This window comes from Amblyraja radiata, chromosome 5, assembly GCF_010909765.2.
Source record: "Amblyraja radiata isolate CabotCenter1 chromosome 5, sAmbRad1.1.pri, whole genome shotgun sequence".
Classification (NCBI taxonomy): Eukaryota; Metazoa; Chordata; class Chondrichthyes; order Rajiformes; family Rajidae; genus Amblyraja; species Amblyraja radiata.
Genome location: NC_045960.1, coordinates 37,374,574 through 37,397,133, shown reverse-complemented (window position 1 = coordinate 37,397,133; position 22,560 = coordinate 37,374,574). Strand labels below are relative to the sequence as shown.

Below are 22,560 nucleotides of genomic sequence, written 5' to 3'. Positions count from 1 at the left end.
GAACTCCAAAAATTGTTCATCCCTGTCTGGCGAAAAAATAAAACTGGGAAGGAGGCTCAACCGTGGCTAACGAGGGAAATCTAGGATAGTGTTAAATCCAAGACACAGACAGAGAAAATTGGCCAGAGGAAGCAGCAAACTGGAGGATTGGGAGAAATTTAGAACTCAACAGAGGAGGACAAAGAGGTTAATTAAGAGGGGGGAAAAAAGAGCATGAAAGAAAACTTGCGGGGAATATAAAAACTGAATGTAAAAGTTTCTTCAGATATGTAAAAAGGAAAAGATTAGTGAACACAAATGTAGGTCCCTTACAATCAGAGACAGATGAATTTATAATGGGAAACAAGGAATTGGCAGAACAGTTAAACGAGTACTTTGGTTCTGTCTTCACTAAGGAAGACACAAACAATCTCCCAGAAATACTAGGGGACTAAGGATCTTGTGGGAGGGAGGAACTGAAGGGAATCCACATCAGTCAGGAAATGGTGTTAGGTAAACTGTTGGGGCTGAAGGGAGATAAATCCCCAGTGCCTGATGGTCTGCATTCCAGAGTACTCAAGGAGGTGGCCCTAGAAATTGTGGATGCATTAAGAGGGAACAGAAGATGCTGGAAAATCGAAGGCTGATCCAAAACATTCCCTATTTCCTTCGCTCCACACATGCTCCCTCACCCATTGAGTTTCTCAGCATTTTCTCAGCATTGATGATCAACGAAGCATTGCATTGATAAGGCCAACGAAGTACTGGGAGCTGTGCATGACGCCGTCAGTGAGCTTCAGACCAAATATCCTGACAGCTTTATTGTGGAGGCCGGGGATTTTAACCACACCAGCCTTAAGACTGTGCTCCCAAAATTCAAGCAATATGTGGATTTAGAGACCAGGGGAGAGAACACCTTGGACTTGGTTTACACCAACACCCCAGAGGCTTACAAGGCAGCCCCCCGCCCTCACCTGGGCCACTGACCACATTTCAGTGTTTTTAACACCAGCCTACAGACCACTGCAAAAACAAGTCAGAGCGGAGAGAAAACACACCAGGGTCTGGCCAGAGGGAGCAGCCTCAGCACTGCAGGATTGCTTCCTGCACACTGACTGGGATGTGTTCAGGACAGCAGCATCCTATGATTACCTCATCAACATCGAGGAATACGCAGAGACTGTAACCAGCTACATTGCCAAGTGCACCGAGGATGTCACTGTCATTAAAACTTCACTGCACGTGGAAATGAAAAGCCATGGATGGCAGAAGAGGTGCGCTCGCTGCTGAGGGGCCGTGATGCAGCCTACAGAGCCGGAGACACAGCTGCTCTTCGATCTACCAGGACTGCACTGGAAAAAGGGACCAGGGCAGCGAAACGTGCCTATGCAGAGAAAATCCAGGGAAATCTCTGTGACACAGGAGACACCAGGAGGATGTGGAAGGGAATCCAAACACTGACGGGGTACAAGGCAAGGCAGCAGGTAACTAACACCGACACTTCTCTTCCAGACAAACGGAACAATTTATTTGCACGTTTTGATGCAGCTAACACCACACCCAAGGGGAGAGCCAGCCCCTGCTCACCATCTGACCACCCAGTCCTGATCATAGACTCAATGGACACGTGGAGGACCGTGTCCAAGGTCAACCTTGCTGGACCCGACAACATCCCAGGACGTGTGCTCAAGGAATGTGCTGATGAGTTAGCAGATGTGCTAACAGACATCTTCAACATCTCCCTTAGTCAAGCCATTGTCCCCACATGCCTCAAAACTTCCACAATATCCCAATAGCAAAGAAATCAGTTGTGGCCTGCCTAAATGATTACCGTCCTGTCGCCTTGACCCCCATAGTAATGAAGTGCTTTGAATGCCTGGTTAAACCTCACATTACTGCCAGCCTCCCCTCATCGTTAGACCCCCTCCAGTTCGCCTATCGCCCCAACCGTTCTACAGAAGATGCCATCTCTACTACGCTGCACATAGTACTCACTCATCTGGAAAACAAAAACACCTACGCCAGAATCCTGTACATTGACTTCAGCTCAGCGTTTAACACCATCATCCCACAGAGACTTGTGGAGAAACTAACCCTGCTGGGCCTCACCACCACCCTGTGTCACTGGATCCTGGACTTTCTGACAGAGAGACCGCAGTCAATCCGTGTTGGTAAGAACACCTCAGGCTCGATCACGCTGAGCACCGGCTCCACTCAAAGCTACACTCCACCGGCTCCACTCAGCCCGCTATTGTTCACACTGCTCACACATGACTGTGCTGCCAGATTCAGAGACAACAGGGTTGTTAAATTTGCAGATGACACCACAGTGGTGGGACTCATCAGTGGAAAGGATGAAACAATGTACAGGGAGGAAGTGAAACACCTAGTAGACTGGTGCGGCAACAACAACTTGGAAGAGAGTGACAGCGGTCAGTTGACAAAACCAAGGAGATGATTGTCGACTTCAGGAGGTCACAGACCAAACACACACCCCCAACATCAGTGGCACTACGGTGGAGAGAGCGGAGAACATAAAGTTCCTCGGAGTGCAGATCACAGACAGTCTCACCTGGTCCAGGAACACCACTGGGATTGTCAAACGGGCCCATCAGTGACTACACTACCTGAGGAAACTCAAACAGGCCTCACTCCCCACCAACATCCTCAGGACTTTCTACAGGGGCACGGTGGAGTCTGTACTCACGTACTGCATCAACATGTGGTACTCCAACTGCTCAGACAGGAAGGCTCTGCAGAGGGCAGTGAGGGGAGCAGAGAGGATCATTGGCGTCTCCCTACCCTCTGTACAAGAACTGTTCCAGAGCCGCTGCCTGAAAAAAACAATGAGCATTGCAAAGGACAGACTGCACCCCCTCCACACACACCTGGACCTCCTGCCATCAGGCAAGAGATACCGCAGCATCAAAGCACAGACAGCCAGACTGCTAAACAGCTTCCTTCCACAGGCTGTGAGGCTGCTAAACAGTCACTCCACCTGATTCTGCTGCTTTTTTTGCACTGACACTTTAATAACAAATTCTGGCACTGGCCACTTAAATCAGCTGCCCTGGACAATTTATGACTGTTTTTACTTGTATTTTATTGTTGCTATTTATCTGCACTTTTTTTTACTATTCCTACTGTTTTTATCAGGGACTGGATTGTTTTTATTTATGTGTGAAATGTTTAAGTTTTATGTGCGATGCTCTGGTATTCCCTGGGAAACGTCTTCTCATTTTGCACGGTGCAGGCTGCTGCTTTGCAAGATGACAATAAAGGTTGATTTGATTTGATTTGATTTTCCAATGTTCTTTCGACTCTGGATCAGTTCCTGTGGACTGGAGGATAGTCAATGTAACTACTTTTTAAGAAAGGAGGGCGAGAGAAAATGGCCAGTTAGCCTTACATTGTTAGTGGTGAAGATGCTGGAGTCGATTATTAAATATATCGGCCCATTTGGAAAGCAGTGACAGGATTGGTCAAAATCATCATGGATTTATGATGGGGAAATCATGCGTGACAAATCTTCTGGAATTTTTTGAGGATATAACAAGTAGAATGGATAAGGGAGAGCCAGTGGATGTGGTGTATCTGGAATTTCAAAAATAACTTGGACAAGGTTCCACACAAGAGATTAGTGTGCACAATTAGAGCACATGGTATTGGGAGTAGAGTCTTGACATGGATAGAGTGGTTGGCAGACAGGGAGCAAAGAATAGAAATTAATGGGTCCTTATCAGAATGGCAGACAGTGACTAGCGGGGTGCCACAAGGCTCGGTGCTGGGACTCCAGTTATTTATAATATATTATAGCACAGGAACGGGTGGCGCCGTTCATGGCAGCCTCGCCGACAGCCTGTAACGTCCCTTTCTTCTTTTGTTGTTTTTAGTCCGTTTTTACTTGTATGTTTTAGAGTATCTTTAGTTTTTGTTTTATGTGGGGTGGGGGGGGGGGAGTAGTTATCTCTTCCCTCGACAGAGATGCGACTTTTCCCATATCGTATCTCCGTCCGCACTGTGGCCTTAACATCGTGGAGCTGGTGGTCTCTTTGTTAGGGATCGACTTCGGGAACTTCCACCGCAGGAGCTTCGACCACCCTGATCGCGGGGGCCTTGATCGCCCAGATGCAGGGGCTTCAATCGCTATATGGATAGAACCTAAAAAAATGAAAGGGATGACTACTTATAGTATAGTCCTCTCAATAGTTAGCAGGAATTAGAGGAGCGGATGTGCAAGAATATCGTAGATAGCTGTCGAATAATAGGGCAGTATCAGGAGATGTTAACTATCCAAATATTGACTGTGTCACTTAAAGTACAAAGGCTTGGATGGGTTGTAATATTTTTTAATATGCCCAAGAAAACTTCCTTAATCCATAGAGAGAAGGCCTTACTAGAGAGGGCACAACACCAGTCCTCTTCGGGAACGAGGTAGTGCAAGTGTATCAAGTGTCCGTGGGGATCACTTTGGGACCATGACCATAATTTTACTAGTTTTAAAATAATTATGGAGAAAGACAAGATTGGTCCATAATCCAAATTCCAAAGACACAGCATGGAAACAGGCCTGTCGACCCATTGAGTACACGCGACCAACAATCACCCTGCACGAGCACTATCCTACACACTAGGGACATTAAAAAAAAAAAAAGCCTATTAACCTACAAACCAGTATGTCTTTAGAATGTGGGAGAAAACCGGGGAAAACTCACGTGGTCAGGGGGAGAACGTACAAACTCCTTACAGACAGCTCCTGTACACAGGGTCAAACCCGGGTATCTGGAGCCGTCAGTCAGCAAGTCTACCGCTGTGCCACTATACCACCCAAACTGGGGCAAAGTTAATTTTGGAGGCATTACGCAGGAACCATCACAGCTCGGCCAGGTGTGATTATTTGCAGGCCCCTGGGCTCTGGCAAGTGGGAAGCATTTAGAATTATGCTTGCAAGAACTCATGCAATTTTGGTTACCCTGCTATAAGAAAGACTTTATTAAATTGGAAAGAAAGCAAAGAAGCTTTAAATAATGCTGTAGGACTCAAATACCTTAGTTACAGAGAACGGTTGCCAGGCTAGGATTTTATTCGTTGGCGCATTGGAGAATTAGGGGTGATCTTATAAAGGTGTATGAAATGATGAGGGGGATAGGATAAATGCATAATTTCCAATACGATAATCTGGTGAAGCATTGGAATTCCTTCGTAGCTGGAAAAATGGCCGTAACTGGATGAATATAATGACTCAAGCGAGCACAATGGAATTACAAAGTAGGGAATGGACAATCTACATGATCACATCACAAATAACCTTTCAATTTCGTCGCAATGAAATATGCACTCGTCTTTGGCTAGACCATCGATATCTGTTGAGTAGCATCTTGCATTTAGATTACTGACAAGATACTGCACAAGATGAAGGTGTTGGTCAGCACATACAAAATGCAATGTTTCCCAAATGATTTATTTTGTAACAAAATGTATCAAGTTTTCAATAATTTTAATGTAATCATCCATTCTAATTATTACAATTTGATACTATTAAAATAAATTCCCTTGCACTTTGCTTAAATATTTTACAATTTACAACAAAATAATGTAATCTGTTCGGGGTTGGATTTGTATTCATGCATCAGCATGTTGGAATATTCTTATTATTTTTATTTTCTGTGGTGCCAGTGAACATACAAGTGAACATTGTAATGAATATATTTTAGAATGTGAAAAATAATAATAAAAATATTGTATGCAGCAATATCGAGGAATTAATGTGTTTATTTCCCTTCACCTGTCACCTCTGATCGATTTTCAAAATATCCTAGTCATCTCTTCTGCTAAAAACATTTGCAAAAAATCTTTTTCCTGGTAATGATCTTCTAGTCGTCATTATGTGTAACACACTCCTGACTTTGCTATTCATGATGAAATCTGCAATATTCTTTTATGCTAAGCCCCATCTAAATATTTCAATCCTCTCCCTACTTACTTAATACTATTATCATCTTATAACTATTACAACTCTCGATGGTTTGTTGGTTTGTAACGGGTTCTATTTCGCGAAAATTCGTTTAAGCTGTTTGTAAATTTACTCCTCCACCCTTCTTGTTTTGAAAATTAGAAAATTTGGTTATTAATTTCCTCGCTTTTTCAGTAAAAAACATCAACACATTTTAAAATCAAGCTGCTGCATGAGTCACAAGGCCATCTCACAGATGTCCAATCACAATGGATTTCATTTACATATGATATGACATCACAATGGGACAGGTGTGGGAGATTGGAACCTTCACGTGGTCTGGCGTGCACAATCAAATAAGATTAAATAGAGCAAGTTGTCCTACCCCCCTCCCTCTCCACCCCTTATTCTCCTCCCACTCTCCACCTTTCCCTCTCCTCCCCCCCTCTCCACCCTCCCCTCCTCCTCCTCCCCACTCTCTCCCCTCCCCCCCCTCTCCTTTCCCTCACCCTTCTCTACCCCCTCAACCACCCCTCTCCCCCTCTAATACCCCCCTTCCCCCTACCCGTCTCCCCTTCACCCTCCCCGCTCTCCTCTCCCCATCCTCATCCCCCTCTCTCCCTCCCCCCTCCACCTTCCCTCCCTCTCCTCCCCCCTCCCCCCGTCTCACCCCTCTCCTCCCCCCTCTCCTCACCTCTCTCCACCATTCCCTATTCTCCTCACCCCTCTCCTCACCCCTCTCCCCATCTCCTCCCTCTCCACTCCCTCCTCCTCCTCCTCCTCCCTCTCCCCATCCCTCTCCCCTTCCACCCCTCCCCCTACCCCTCTCCGCCTCCCTCCCCACTCTTCCTTCTCTCCCCCCCCTCCCTCACCCATCTCTCTCCCATCCCCCTCTCCCTTTCCCCTATCCCTCTCTCCCCTTCCCCATTCCCCGCTCTCTCCCTTCCCACCTCTCCTCCCCTCCCCAATCTCTCCCCATCTCCACCCTTCCTCCCCCCCTCACCCCTCCCCTCACCCCTCTCCATCACCCCCTCCCCTCTCCCCATCTTCTCCTCCTTCCTTCCTCCCTCCCCCCTCTCCCCCCCTCTCCATCTCCCACTCTTCTCCTCCCTCCCTCTCCCCACCCTCACCCATCTCCCCTCCTCCACCCTCCTTCTCCCCACCAACCCCCTCTCCTCTCCCCTCCACCCCCCTCCCTTTTCCCCCCTCATCTCCCCCCCCCCCCCCAGCGGGTCTGCACTTGGTCTAGTCCTATTTAAAATTGCTTTTAATTTCCCTTCATAACTTAACACTTGGGAGTCTCGGCTCTTCATTCAGATGAAATGACAAGCAAATAAATTGCTGAAAATACTCAGCTGCTAGAGAGCTTCAGTGAAGAGAGAGGAGTTCATGTTGAAGATCAACACTGAAACAGGTCTATCATCCCATCAGGTATTGCATTCCAATTACAAATCACTGGTTAACTTAAAAATATTTGTTCTCACTTCACTTCTGGTTCTTTTCTAATTGCTATGCTCCTGGCAAACAGGGTTTCTATCACCTCATTGAACGATCTGAACATCTTCATAACAGTAAAAACCTCACTCTTTGCTTTTCTAGATGTACAAGTATGGAAATCGGGAAATCACGTTGCAAAATCTATATTGTTAACAAAATGAAAATGTTCAAAGACTGGGAAGATCAGATTAACTCAAGCAGCATTGGCACCAACCTTATATTTTTGGGTACAATGGGCCAGACTTTGTTGCCGGTGTTAATTTGGTGATATATGTAATCCTGATTCTAAAAGCCTAGGCCTGCATCATGTAATCCCGTCCCATGAATAGACTAGAGAACCTCACAAAATGGTTGAAACACTTTGCCCTTTGCTAAGCCATGCCTGTCTTAACCAGCTGCCAAGCGCATGAAAGATTTTGAATGCTGCTGAAAGATCACGGCCTTCAGGAATATTTAAAGACTTAAAAATCAATCAAATAATTAAGCATTTCATGTTGAAAAATCAAAGTACTTAAAAATCTTTATGCAATTAAATCTTTTGCAAACTTACATCCAAGAATTCATCCATGTGCATTGTCTTATTCTCAGTCCTGTCCTCTGCAGCTATTCCTCTCTTTTGAAACATATGGATTCTCTGTTTCTATAATATCTAATCTGGACACAGCCCAGACCATCACACAAACCAACCTCCCTTCCATTGACTCGATTTACACTCAACGCTGCCTTGGAAATGCATAATCAAGGACCCATCACTCCCTCTTCTCCCCTCTCCCATCAGGCAAGAGGTTCAGAAAAGTGCATACATGGAAATCAAGGGTGAGAAACAGATAGGGCCACAGTGTTAGCTAGGAATCTGATGTGCAATGTAAATGGATTGAGTTAATAAATATCAAGGGGTAGGAAGTAGATGTGGGGGTTGTACGTAGATTCCCAAACTGTGATGATGATGTGGGGAATGGCATTAAACTGGTAGTTAGAGGCTCATTTAATACGGGTACAACTGTAATTATGGTTGAATCCATTCTACAAAGACAGTAACTCTACTGCTGCATGGCCTTGCCTCTGTATGATAGTGGATTAATGTGAAGCTATCCACTTTTTTGCAAAAGAAGGAGACAAATTATTATTAGTACTGTGACAGACTCCAAAAGGGAGGGGAGGGGTGCAATGAGATCTGATGTCCTTTTGCACCTGTATATCAAAGTAAACATGCAGATGCAGCTGGCAATTATGAAGGCAAATGGCATGTTGGTGAACCAGCAAAAGTTTTGTGTAATGGAGAAGGGATGTCTTGCTGTAATTGTACAAAGCTTTGGTGAGACCACAGCTTGAATTCTGTGTGCAGTTTTTGGTCCCTTTTTAGTAGAGATAGCTTACGTGAACACTGGTGAAAGGTTTACTGAGTATACCACACACAGTGATGCTTCAACAAAAAAGAGATGCCAGTGAAACTACCATTGGAAGATTATCAGTTTTATTGATTATATAGACGAAGGAAGCTTATGTTGTGGGGAGAGTGCAGTGAAGTGATGCCAGGACTGATGTAAAAAGAGAAATAGGGTAAATTAAGCTAATATTTGACAGTTCATAAAAATGAATAGATATCTCATAGAAACCTGCAAAATTCCAACAGGATTGGGCAGATTAGAAGCAGAAAGACTGTTCACAATGGCAGAGGAATCCAGGACCATGGGTCATAGTTCAAGATACAATGAAAGTTCTACAACACTGAGATGAAGAAAAGCGTTTTTCTCCAAGGAGTAGCGGACCTCTAGAATTCTCTGCCACATAAAGTAGTTTAAGGCAAAATATTAAATAATTTCAAGGTTGAATATTATTAGTGCTGAAGGGATTAATGGGCATGGGAAGAAAGCAGGAGCAGTTTAGTTTAGTTTATTGTCATGTGCACTGAGGTACAGTGAAAAGCTTTTGTCGTGTACTAACCAGTCAGCAGAAAGGCAATACATTATTATAATCGAGCCAGAGTACCAAATTTGGATGGCCAGGCATGATCATACCGAATGCAAGACCAGGCTTGAAGGGATGAATAACATTTTCTTATTTTCCAACTGGATGGAAGGCAATTCATCCTCAACCCCAATGGAATTGCCAATACCACAACATTTTCTCGGTTTACTGGACCTCGAAGTAATTCATTTTTTATTAATATCAGCTGCCTCGATTGCAGATCCAAATTGGCCCGTTTTTGATTTTAATTTGAACTCAATTAAAAGGAAATTATCTTCAAAGGGACTGATGTATATTTTGATAAATTGTTGTTTAAACTACTTACATAGAATGAAGATGCTGGATTATTGACCAATGAATTTCAACAAAGTATAGACCAGCAAAGTAGCTTAATATTTAACATGTTTGCCATCTGCTAGTATTCCTTTCGACAGAGACAGCCATCTTGAAACTGATGGAAGTTTTGCTGGGTACACTACACACGCCAATACTTCGCCAAAAGAAGAGATGCCAGTAAAACCTTCACTAGTACCCATCCACCAACACTGGCTTGCAGCTGCTGCCTAAGGTGCTTGGTGGCAGGAGATTATCAGTTTTATTGATAATATTATTTTAATTAATAAGAGTCCTTCACACAGCATATTAGAATTGGAGGGGAAAAGGATTATAAGCAAGCATTGCGAGGCTTTAAAATAACACTGTATTCTCCAAGCACTAAGTATTCAAAATGTCACAAACTTCAAAGAAAACAAACCAGCTTAATTTCATTGTAAAGAGATTAGGTCTAAGATCAGACATAATGAAATCTTGGGTTCCTAATGCAGAAATGCAAAAAAGAACAAAATGAGAAACACGTTTAAAATAAAACTTTAAAAAATGTCTTCGCTTTTTCTGGAAGCTTTAACATAGCATCAAAGTTAACCTAATTTCCGATTGTTATTGAGCTGAGTGAATGGACAAATATTTTCTGAAAAACACAACAGGTGTTATTAAGAAACTAGGAAATATGAATCAATGGGGAAAATCTCCCTTTTGAATCTCTATTTTTTTCTTCCCATGAAAACCAGTGTCTCAACACACATTCACAAATTCATTTCAGGTCTGAAAGGTTCAGACCCAAAACGTGACTTTATTCTTTTTCTCCAGAGATGCTCCCGGACTTGCTGAGTTACTCAGCATTTTGTGTCTATCTTCACAAATTTAAGTTCGCTAATATATTATCTTACCCAATATATCCACATGAAATAGACGAGGGCAATTTCTAGCCAGCTCCTCGATATCCGAGTCACACACAGATCTATTGGCTGTCAGGAAAATCTTGCGTAAGTTGGGAAGTTTGTGAGCAAGTTTTGCAAAGCATCCTGAACTGCTCTGTAAAGTTGGGCACCATCCAAGATCCACATCTTCCAAGAGTTGACAACCTGCTACAATAGCAGCCAGGCCATTTTCCGTAATATTTTTACATCTCCATAGATCCAGGGATCGCAGCTTTTTACATTTGGCTCCAATTACACCAGCCACAAGGTCATAGTCTTCAACCTGAGTGAGAAAGATTAACAATTAATGGTAATAAATATCTTGATATTCATTGTTTAGGAAGGAACTGCAGATGTTGATTTACTCCAAAGACACAAAACACTGGAGTAACTCAACAGGACAGGCAGCATCTCTGGATAGGAGGAATGTGTGACGTTTTGGGTCGAGTCACTTAGTCTGAAGAAGAATTTCGAAACAAAACGTTTCCTATCCAGAGTTGCTGCCTGTCCCACTGAATTACTCTAGCATTCTGTGTCTATCCTTGATACTCATTATTGTTTGCACAATTTAGGAACATTCACTTGAAAAATAAAGGTATTTTAAATTTTAAAAAACTCTTAGGAATTGTGAAGTACAATGGGCAAATAATATACTCCACTTTTCAAAAATAATTATGTGTAGTTTAGATTTTATTAAGACTATTCTTCATAAACAAATTGCAGAACCAATATTAGTATTAAAGCCCTCCACAGGCCCTCCATCTATTCTGCCAATCTGTTGCTTTAATGACATAACAAAAATCAGTCAGAAATGTAAAAGAAAGGTGACTTTGATGATTAATAAGACAACTGTCATTATTCTTTCCAGGAAAGGGGAATATTTGCTTCCATTTGAGGATTTATTCCAACAGAAACAAGCAAATTCCATCTCCCTCAGAAAGATATTGTTTTCTTATTTACAATACATTACATTCGACTCAAAGTGTGATTTAATTGTTTTACTTCACAACGCAACATAATGCCCAAAACCTGGCCTTCAGATCGTGATAGAGAAACAAAGGTTCAAAGGTCTTTATTGTCATGTGTACCAATTAAGGTACAGTGAAACTCAAACAACCAGAGAGACTACAAGAAATAATTAAGGGTAGACAAAGATGCTGGAGAAACTCAGTGGGTGAGGCAGCATCTATGGAGCAAAAGAATAGGTGAAGCTTCGGGTCGAGACCCTTCTTCAGACTGATGTGGGGGCGGGAAGAAGAAAGGAAGAGGCGGAGCTAGAGGGCTGTGGGAGAGCTGGAAAGGGGAGGGGAAGGAGGGAGAAAGCAAGGACTACCTGAAATTGGAGAAGTCAATGTTCATACCACTGGGGTGTAAACTACCCAAGCAAAATATGAGATGCTGCTCCTCCACTCTGGCCAAGAAATAATTAAACCTATTAGTGTTTTGACCAAAATCTAGAACAACAAGACTAATAATTCTCAATTCCCTCATTCCCTGTCACCAAACATGCTGAAAAATAAACAAGAATTTTCATTATTTGCAGCTATAAAAACTAATTTTACTTATGCGCGCTAATGAGTGCTAATTCAGATCCTGCTGCAGGTTGAGTGTTTTCTTGAGATCAGGCTCATGTTAATTCCCCTGTAGTTCCAATGTTGTTGCCAATTTCAAAATATATGGAACTGTTCCTTGTTGAAACAGTATAAAGTCAACTGAGCAGTTGTGCCAGGAAGGAGAACTGCAATGTCACCACATGCAGAGGGGGAAAAGATAACAAACATTTTAAATAGTAGAACAGACTTTTCAGCCATTGGTCTTTCCCCAAAGAGAAGCACATGGACAATTTTATGCAGAAATTATGCTCCTTCCCATTGAAAATACAGACATTTCTCTAACATATTTTGTCAATAAAGTAGATTAGAATATTATTAAATCTTTTGTTAGATACTTGAGATATATTCCATGTAACGAGTGAATTAAATGCATATGTTTAAAAATCTTTAGTCATCTGTAAATCAAATGCTTTCCTTATACTTGAGATTTTTGCCTAAAAATGAACGAAGAGCATAATTACAATGCTTTGTGATACTTTGAACAAACCTATCGTGCACCCCTCAAATATCTCTTCATGGCTTGATAACACAAGCCACGTCATAAAAACCTCACAATGCCTGAATATTCATAAAAATAGATCTATATTACATTAACAGGTTCTGCAGTTTGAATGCTTATGGGGCAATAGCTTATTACCAATATAAAAATGCTTGACACAATTATCTGAAATCGTTCTCTATCTGTTCTTTTATAGACATAATAATACATTTATTTTAAACAGGTTAACATTGCTACCGAATAGCTGAGAGAAGAACCAAACTCAAATCTAGTTCTCTCTGCAGAACAATTTCAAGGTTAATGTCCTTTATTTTGATTAAAATAGATTTAATTGATTTATTCATCGACAGTGGGAAAGATATGCAATTTATGCAGTACTGTGATAAAAATATAACTCTTTGTAAAATAAAAATCTCCAAAGACACAAGTCTATGAAGTTAAATAATTTGTAAATTCCAGACCAGATAAGTTAGCCCTGGGAATTTTTGCTTTCAAAAGCTTTAAAATATTTTATTCTAATGAAAAGTAATTTAATTAATTGTAAACTCATCAACCAAAAGGCATACATGTCCAACTACATTCTGAAACCATTTTAGTCTCAACAACAGGCTGAAGAAGGGTCTCAACCCAAAATGTCACCCATTCCTTCTCTCCAGAGATGCTGCCTGAGTTACTCTAGCTTTTTGTGTCTAATATTCACATAATACTACTTGAATCAAAAAATGTTCAAGATTCAAGAGAGTTTATTGTCATGTGTCCCAGATAGGACAATGAAATTCTTGCTTTGCTTCTGAGTATTCTCTGGAGTTTATCCAAAACTATGTAAATTAATGTTACTGTACATTGTACACCTACTAAAACATACCTCCCCTTGTTTTAGCCGAGTTCCTTCATAGCCATTAAACAGGGACAAATTATGAAGAGAGAACATTTCTTAATTTTTGCTCATTTTGCAGTTGCTAAAATTGTGAATACATTCGGACTGACTTTAGGTCATTATTTTTACAACTGTTTCCCCACATGCAGCTAGAGCTGGTGAAACTTATTACTGTGTTCAGAAGCTAATTTCGAAATACTTGAGATCACCGAGCACGCAATGAGATGTAATCCATCTTAAAAACCACAACAGGATCGCAAGACTGATATATCAACGTGATATATTGAGGCGTAAATATGAAAGTTTTGTTGAAAGGAGCCAATTAGATTGCACTTGAAACTAAAAACACATTTATAATAAAATTTTAAACATAGAAAATAAAAGAACCATGCACAACTTAAAATCTGTCAACGAAGCAATCTTATTATTTCTTTTTCATGTAGCGTTTAAGCACTCCTTTTGCATTCAAACAATCAATAAATAAATGAAGAAATATATTACTTCAAAATGTATGCGAGAAATTGAGAAAACATTTTGTTTTAAAAAAGCTATGAATATTTTCCATGTTCCTGTTTGTATTTATTGTAAACTTACAAGAGGAGTATCTATAAATGTGTTACAATAACGTTTCCCTTTTCCATTGTGCATCAGATTCCTCTGTAACTAGAGGTTTCACAATTGTGTAGTCTGACAAAATGTGATATATTACAAATGTAAACAAGTCACTGAAGTTCAGTTAAGGAGACTTACTATCTTCTTTTTCACAATTCTTAACCAATAATTTTAAATCCACATTTTAAGTAATTACATAATTCATGAAACAAAGTTAACATTAAACTGCATTAATTGAATATTACACACAAAGCTACATTTTATTTTTCTGTGAATTTTAAATGTGCTTCCTTTTGAAATATAGGATGGGGTTTTAAAGATATTAAGATGTCAATACTTTTGAAATGAGACCACTATTGACCTTTAAAGAAAACCATTAGCACATGCAACTCCAAGTTCTTACCATGACACAGCTGCCCAGGCTGAGGTGCTGAAGTTCCAAGCAGAAGTTCAGAATGCTGAGCAGTGCTGTTTGCTGCCGTCATGGGACACATCAGAGTCAATGTGAAAAGAGAAACAAAGGGAAAAGAGGTCAATTAGGCATTAAAGCCTGTCACTGCTTTTCCCGAAATACCATTCTAAACTTAGGTTACATCTACCACAAATGCAGTTTAATGAGTCCCAAGGTATTCAGACCATCGATTAGCTCATGGCCAAACAAATCATTACTGGCTCAAAATGCAGTTCCCTCTAGATGCGAATCTGCACAGACCGCAGTTACCAGGGGCTCGGTGCCTCTGAACACTTCTCCCTGAGGGAGAAATCTTGGAAATGCTGAGACCTTCCACTAAAATACAAGGCTGCTGTGGCACCAGACTAGATCAGTGATGTCCCAGAAATAAAGTGGCAACCATGACATTCGTAGATCAGACAACTCTAAAGAAACTGTCACAGCAAACCACACAGAGGAGCAGGACTGAACAATGCTGACCACCGCCAGCCAAATGATTCTAGTCACAGTTAACTGGGGTGTTTTCACACATAAAACACAGACTAACATACACTGGCGAAGGAATTACAAGACTCCAATTCAACCAAATACTCATACCACCAAGTACAGAACTTCTGTGGTTAATCACAATATTTCCCTCTATGCTCAGCGCTGCATTTATTCAAAAATAAATCAAAATCGACTCTAATGGAAACAAATGTCTGGAGGCAAGGATGAACAAAGCCAATTCTCCTGCACATATTTAGCATTAACAAACAGAAGAATTTCTCCACTGAACATTTTTAACCTTGGAAGTATTTAAGTGCAACATTCACTTCAAGTTCAAGTGAGTTTATTGTCATGTGTCCCTGATAGGACAATGAAATTCTTGCTTTGCTTCAGCACAACCGAACATAGTAGGCATTGACTACAAAACAGATCAGTGTGTCCATATACCATTATATAAATATATACACACACATGAATAAATAAACTTGCCAATATTGTTTGTTTTTACAAATGCTACAACCATTCAGTTCCACATTTATGCTTCGCACGAGTCTTCTGTTGCTTGCTTTCAACCCTCATCAACATGCCCTACTGCTTCTTTTTTCCTTTGTGCTTACTTTGAATGTTTTACTATAGTTCCCTGAACCACTCATTACTTCCATACTTGAAGATGCTGAGTTGCAGTAGACCAGAAACTGCAGTTAGTGAGGCACCAAATTTCACTTAAGACTACATTAAAAAATAACTATCAGTCAAAAGGCTAAAGGCTGAAGGTATGCTGGTCATTGAATTAAACAAATCATCTGCTTTAGCATTCTGCAAAGTGATCTCACACCTCACTGCTTTACCACATGCATACGTCCCCTTAGTTATACTACACTTTTTGCAACAGATGTAGATTCAAATATGCTTTTAAGCATAATTTCACCTAAAAGACTGACTTAAATTTATATCCAATGGACAATGTTAACATCCAGCATACATAGGTGGATATTTCTTAGCATTCACTTAAAATTTCATTTCACTCTTCAAACTCTCTTGGGTTAACAGTGAACTCATTTATCTTCTTGCATCTGCTTAATGCTAGGCAGGGAGGGAAGAAAGAGGATCGTTTTGATAATTTTCTTTTTTCTGGCAGGAGAATAAGCCAAAATCATTAGGATTTAATTTGGTTGTTCATCTCTTTCATTTGGTGTCAGAGGCTGGGTTGGATAAGCACATCACCGAGTAGATAAACAACAACATTCCAAATACTAAATACAATTCAGGTTCCTTTCACGGCCCATATTCAGTTAATCTGATGTAAAACTCCTGCCACTTTATAAGGTATTCTCATATGAAAAATCAAGCTACCAGAATTTGGGAAGATATGCCACAGTGTAAAATTACTGGGCAAAATAAAACAAATGAGTACATAAATCAAATCTGGCTGCCATGAAAAAAAGGGACAAATGTTTTATGTTGGAGTAAGCAATTGCAAGAGATAATGCAGGATGAGAAGCTGCACTCTCAAGTTTAAAATCTTATCTCACCAGGCTGTTTTTGAAATTATAATGTGTATATCACTATGACACAACTGAAAAAAAACTGTTTTATTTCACATATAATGTCACACCACGTTGACATTTCATCTCAAATTTATCCTCTTTCCCTTCTCCCACAAAAAGAAATCATCCACATAACCTGTGAGAGATTTGTTTGAAGACATCAACAGCAGCTAAGGTGTGCATGGATATAATTTCCATTTAGTGGACCTCAAACCAAAAAAAAAGCTTAATTTAAAATGTTCCAAAATATATTTCATGCATCGTAATTTCTAAGTTAAGATTCTGAATTGAATCCATTCTGTTTGTTCACTAAGATCAAATGTAAGATGTAGAAAAGTTATTTATCAGTTTCATACACTGAATGTGTGCCATCTGACAATTTAAGTGGATGACAGGACTGTTACATCCTGAAGACGCGGTCTGCGAAGCTTCAGCAGTGGGCGCAGCGTGGACTTTCCATTGCGGAGCGGGACGAACTCTTGCTGGGAGTCGCCAGAGAGGAGTGCTCCGATCGCTGGCCTGATGACTTTGTCATCATGGGGCTGAGGTCTGCGGAGCTTCTAGCCACGGGCGTGGCGTGGACTTACCACCCGGAGCCTGGGATCACTCGCAGCGAATCGCCAGAGAAGAGCTCCGACCACCGGCCTGCGGCCTATAACATCCTGAAGCCGCGGTCTCCGGTAAGAAAGCGCTGATTCAGGGCCGCCAAGCCGCGGAGTGCGTTTAACCGTCCCGACGTCGGAGTTTCAAATCATCCCGACGAGAAGGCCTGTACATCCGACTGTCCGTTGCGGCGACTGCGGAGGGTTTATGGCCCCGACCACGGGTAAACAAAGGATGAGGACTGGCTGAACTTTGTGCCTTCTATCACAGTGAAGAATGCTGAGGTGGATGTTTGTGTTAAATCTTATTGTGTATTGTGTGTTCTTTTTAATAGTAAGATTAAACGAGAACTTACCAGTTTGAAGTTTGATCTTTATTTTATGAGGAGTAACGTTGAGGGAATACGTGAAGAACCCCGCTAGGACGCATGCGTGTCATTCTTCAAAGCAGCGGTGTGAAATCACAGATAACTGTAATGACTAAACATAGTAAGATTAGAGAAGAGATACCAGTTGAGTATATGATCAAGGGTGGGAGCTGAGGGCACGTATTCCCTCAACGTTACCCCTCATAAAATAAAGATCAAACTTCAAACTGGTAAGTTCTCGTTTAATCTTACTATTAAAAAGAACACACAATACACAATAAGATTTACTATTTTACTTCGGAGTCACGTGAGTGACTACGTGAAGATTTTAAAGCTGTGATTTCATGCCGTGGAAACGAGTCCATGCATCACATTTGCCTTGATTATGGGGAGAATAGTGTTAACATCATTAGATATCAATATGATATTAAAGTAACAAAATTTTATTAACACCAAATCATAGCCCCTATTTATGGGGTAAAATCATATTACAGAACTTAAAAGTGTTTCTGCAAATGTTCCAGGTTCAATAACTGGTTTATTATAAAATCGTTGGAACGTTCTTTCCGTTGACCATCCTGCAGTCTTGAGGATTTGGTCCATAGGAACATCCAACTGTATTGCTGCTGATGTAGCTGCAGCCCTTGTGGAGTGAGATTTAAAAATGTTAGTATCTACTCCCGCCTTTTTTAGAACCTGTTTTAGCCATCTTGAGATGGTCTGGACTGTCACTTTTTTGTGTGGCTGTTTGTGGCTGATTAACAGTGTCATTTATTTGCCTCTGATGATTCTTGTATGTTCCATATATAATAGTAAGTGAGTTACTATGCAGAGACGATCATCCGTCGGGTAGCCCCGGAACTCTATTTTTTGCCCTGCTGATCCCTGTCTGTTCTGTTTAATTAATTCATGGATATGAAAAGTCAAATTCCCAGATGAAATAGTCAAGTTGTCCAGCCTTAGTTTTTGTAGTGACTGGACCCTTTGTGCCATGACCAAAGCCATCAGCATGACCGTTTTCATCGTTAGTGTCTGTAGGGACAGAGCTGTAGGTGGAGACCAGTTCCTCAACATGGTCAATACTATGCTCACATCCCAAATTTGGGTGTACCTGGTTCTTGGGGGATTAGTATTGAAAATGCCCCTCATGAGTTTGGTTACCAGGGGGTGTGTCCCTACAGAATGCCGCTCTGTTCCTTGCCACAGGTAGTTTGACAGAGCACTTCTGGCGCAGTTGATGGCACTATAGCTGAGGCCCTCATCATAGTGGAGGCTTGCCAGAAATTCCAGAACAGACGGAATGTTGTTTGATCTGTGGTTGAGGTTGTTGTCGTGACAGTACTTCCCCCATTTCTTGATGTGCACCAAGTACTGATTTTTGGTGGACTGTCTGTGGGCCGATGCAATCATATCCATTGTTCGGTCCGTCAGTCCCAGGTGTTGTAGTGGCGCTTTCAAATTCTACAAATTAATAGGTTTGTATGTTTATGACAGGGGTGACTTTCCTGTGTTACCGGATGGACCAGTAAACTTGGTCTATGATGGATGGTGATGCATGGTTCTAATACCATGTCTAGTATCACCGGGAACCATGGTTGAGTAGGCCAATCGGGTACTATCAAAATACCAGACGCAGAGTCTTGTTGTATTTTCCTTAATACCCGACTGATGAGGCAGAAAGGAGGGAATGCATAAATAAACAATTTCCCCCAATGCAGCGAAAATGCATCTGTTGCTGCTGCCCCAGGGTCTGGTTCCCATGAAACATAATTTGATAACTGGTGATTGAGCCTGGATGCGAAAAGATCGATATCTGGTGTTCCATACCGTGCTGTAATTTCAGCAAATACATTTTTATCCAACATCCATTATGTGTTTTCATTGAATTTGCGTGACCTGGTGTCTGCCACTAAATTTAGTTTACCTGGTAAGTAGGTAGCTGATATCCAAATATTTCTCTGGATACACCATTGCCAAATTGTGTTGGCCAGATTGTCACATGATGTCGATTTATTTCCACCCACATGGTTGATATATGCTACCACGGTGGTGTTGTCAATTTGTAGTCTAACATGCTGATGATTTAACCCAGAACAATATGACTTAAGGCCATGGAATGCACTTAACATTTCCAGGTAGTTTATGCCCAGTGTTTTTAATAATGATGCCTCCTGTGCATTCCATCTCCCTCCACAGCTGGAGATGGAATTGGTAGCTCCCCAACCAAGTGCACTGGCATCAGTTTGTAGTACCATAGACGGGTTGCTGATAATTAGTGGATTGGAACAATACTTGATGTTGTGTTCCCACCATTTTAGTTCCATTATGGCCTCTGTTGGTAGCTTCATTGGTCTGTCAAAATGGCCACCATTAATTTTGAGTGCTCTTATTTTTGCTCTCTGTAAATTTCGATAGTGTAAAGGTCCAAATTGTGTGGCTGGAAATGCAGCCACTATTTTCCCAATTATTCTAGCTACCAGTCTAATGGATGGTTTGGTGATGTCAATGATTTTGCTGCAAACCTCTTTTAAGGCTGTTACCTTTTCTTTCGGCAAAGTCACTGACATGAGAACTGAGTTAATGGTGAACCCCAGATAATCCATTTTTGTTGAAGGCGTTAATTTAGACTTAACTGGATGGATGATAAAGCCCAGTTCTTCAAACAATTGTTTTGTGGCTGTTACTGCTTGTTCAGTCAATTCCAAAGTTTTGCCAACAATAAATATGTCATCTAGATATGCCATTAACAAGTGTTTTAGTTTTCGCAGTAACGCTAGGGCTGGTTTCAAATTTTTTGTGAATAACCTGGGGGCTGATGTCAGCCCATTAGGTAGTGCCCTGTATTGCCAGTGCTGACCCATCCAGTTGAATTTTAAATAACATCTGTGGTCACCTCTTATGGGTACTGTATAGTAAGCATCTTTTAGATCGATGCTTGCCATGTAGTAGCCTTTGGAAATCAATTGCTTTGCAGTAACAAAGGTTTCCATCTTGAAATGAATATATTGTACAAAGGTATTTAAAGTAGTCAAATCGATGATGATGCGGCAACCACCATCTTTCTTGTTTTTTATAAAGATATTGGACACGAATTCCTGTGATTCGTGTTGGGTGTGTTCAATTACTCCTTTTTTATATAGCCGCTGTAGTTCAGCATGTGCTTTAGATTTTTCTATATCTGTGAGCACGAACATTGGGTTCGGTACATGCTGTACTGGAGGGTTATGTTTTTGTATAAATTCTATGGTATAACCCTGGATACTGCTTAGAATGTAAGTGTCGGTAGTTATCTTATTCCATGCATCCAAATAATATCGTAATCTCCCACCAACTTTCATGCTCCCTTTAATTCTTAAGGAACCATACTCACCTACCTCCATGGTTACCAGTGGTAGGTGTGTTATTTCTTCGGCATCCTCCGTGGATGTTGAGGCGCCGTTGTCTGGGTCTGTTGTTGGGTTTGTATTGAAGGTTTGCGCATTTTCCAGGACGGTCGGTCTGGGCCATGGCCTAAAAAATGCCGATGTTGGGTGTTCCTGGTTTTTGCGCTAGCTCCGGTTTGTATTGGCCGACTGGGGGGTCCGTAGGGGTGATATTTTTGGCCGTAATAGCTTTTGGTTGCTGGTTTTATGAGCCCCAGTGTTTTTGCCTCTTCATCAAGTTCTTTGACTTGTTTTGGTAAATCCCCTCCAAATAGTAGTATTGGCGGTTTGGAGGTTCCAGGTTTACAGAGGCCGGCAAATTTGGGGTCTAAAGCTGGTTGGATAGCACTTTTCCTGATGTTGTTCAACTCATATTGTAAGTTGCAGAGTAAAGCCAGTGCATCTTGGTGGTCTTGGGTCATGTTTTGCTCCTTCAATGTGTGGGCAAAAGCTGTAATTCCTGCCGTTAGGACTTTTAGGACTTTCTGAATTTTCAAGTCCCTGGTTCTAATTGATGTCCCCACATGTTTCCAGATGTACTGGTTTACACTGGGAACATTTAGCGACTTGCAGTTCCCTGGAGATAAATGTCGTGCCATGGTGTCTGATAGTGCCTGTGCCTGCAGTTGGTTAAATGACATATAGTCAATGCTTGCCGCTATTTTCGGCTCCAGGTCTTGGCCAGTTTGGTCTGGTTGGATAAACTGGGACACCATGTCCAGCATGTTTTCTGTCACCCCAGGCATACTGAGGGTATGTGCACTGCCCTCTTCAGGGTCAGCCCAGAATGGATCCTCCGTGCTCTCCTCTGATAAGGGAGAGACACTGTGCAGCCCCACAAGGGGTACTGCTGTGGGGCTTACTAATTGCCCACTGTGGCTAGCCTCCATCTCCCGGAGCCTGCCACTTTGGAGTATTTCCTCCAGCAGCCGCTCCAACTGGCTCTTATGCTCTCGGGCATAGGCCATTCGCGGCTGCTCCTGATCCTGCAGCCGCTCCAACCGGCTCCAATGCTCACGGGCACTGGCCGCTCGCGGCTGCTCCCCATCCTGCAGCCGCTCCAACCGGCCCCGGTACTCACGGGCACTGGCCGCTCGCGGCTGCTCGTCATCCTGCAGCCGCTCCAACCGGCCCCGGTGCTCACGGGCACTGGCCGCTCGCGGCTGCTCAAAGTCAGACTCATTGGAGTCTGGCATTCGGTCCGTTTTTTGCTTCGCTTTCCCGCCCGGCTCCGCCGGTGCGGGAGCAAAGTCTGGCACAGCTGTTCCCATTTCGGGAGATTGGCGTGCCGTCGGCTGCTGCTGTTGCTGCTGGCTGTCCGCAACTCCGTGGTTCTCCCCCGCCAGCCTTTTCGCAACCTTCTGTCTCGTGGATCTGTTCATCTTTCCACCTGCAAGGTAAGTGGGAAAACGCAGAGTCTCCTTACC

At 42.0% G+C, this 22,560-nt stretch overlaps 1 protein-coding gene across 5 annotated transcripts in view; it reads right to left on the bottom strand.

The window, feature by feature from the left end:
- fbxl4 (F-box and leucine rich repeat protein 4) overlaps positions 1-22,560 on the bottom strand; it is an 89,793-nt gene that overhangs the window by 3,347 nt on the left and 63,886 nt on the right. For all 5 annotated transcript variants that reach the window (XM_033021041.1, XM_033021044.1, XM_033021040.1 and 2 more), the window contains 2 exons: positions 14,658-14,729; positions 10,624-10,936 (listed from right to left, as the gene is read on the bottom strand). In XM_033021041.1, coding sequence (XP_032876932.1) covers positions 10,624-10,936; positions 14,658-14,729 — 385 coding nt within the window. The remainder of the gene's footprint in view (positions 1-10,623; positions 10,937-14,657; positions 14,730-22,560) is intronic.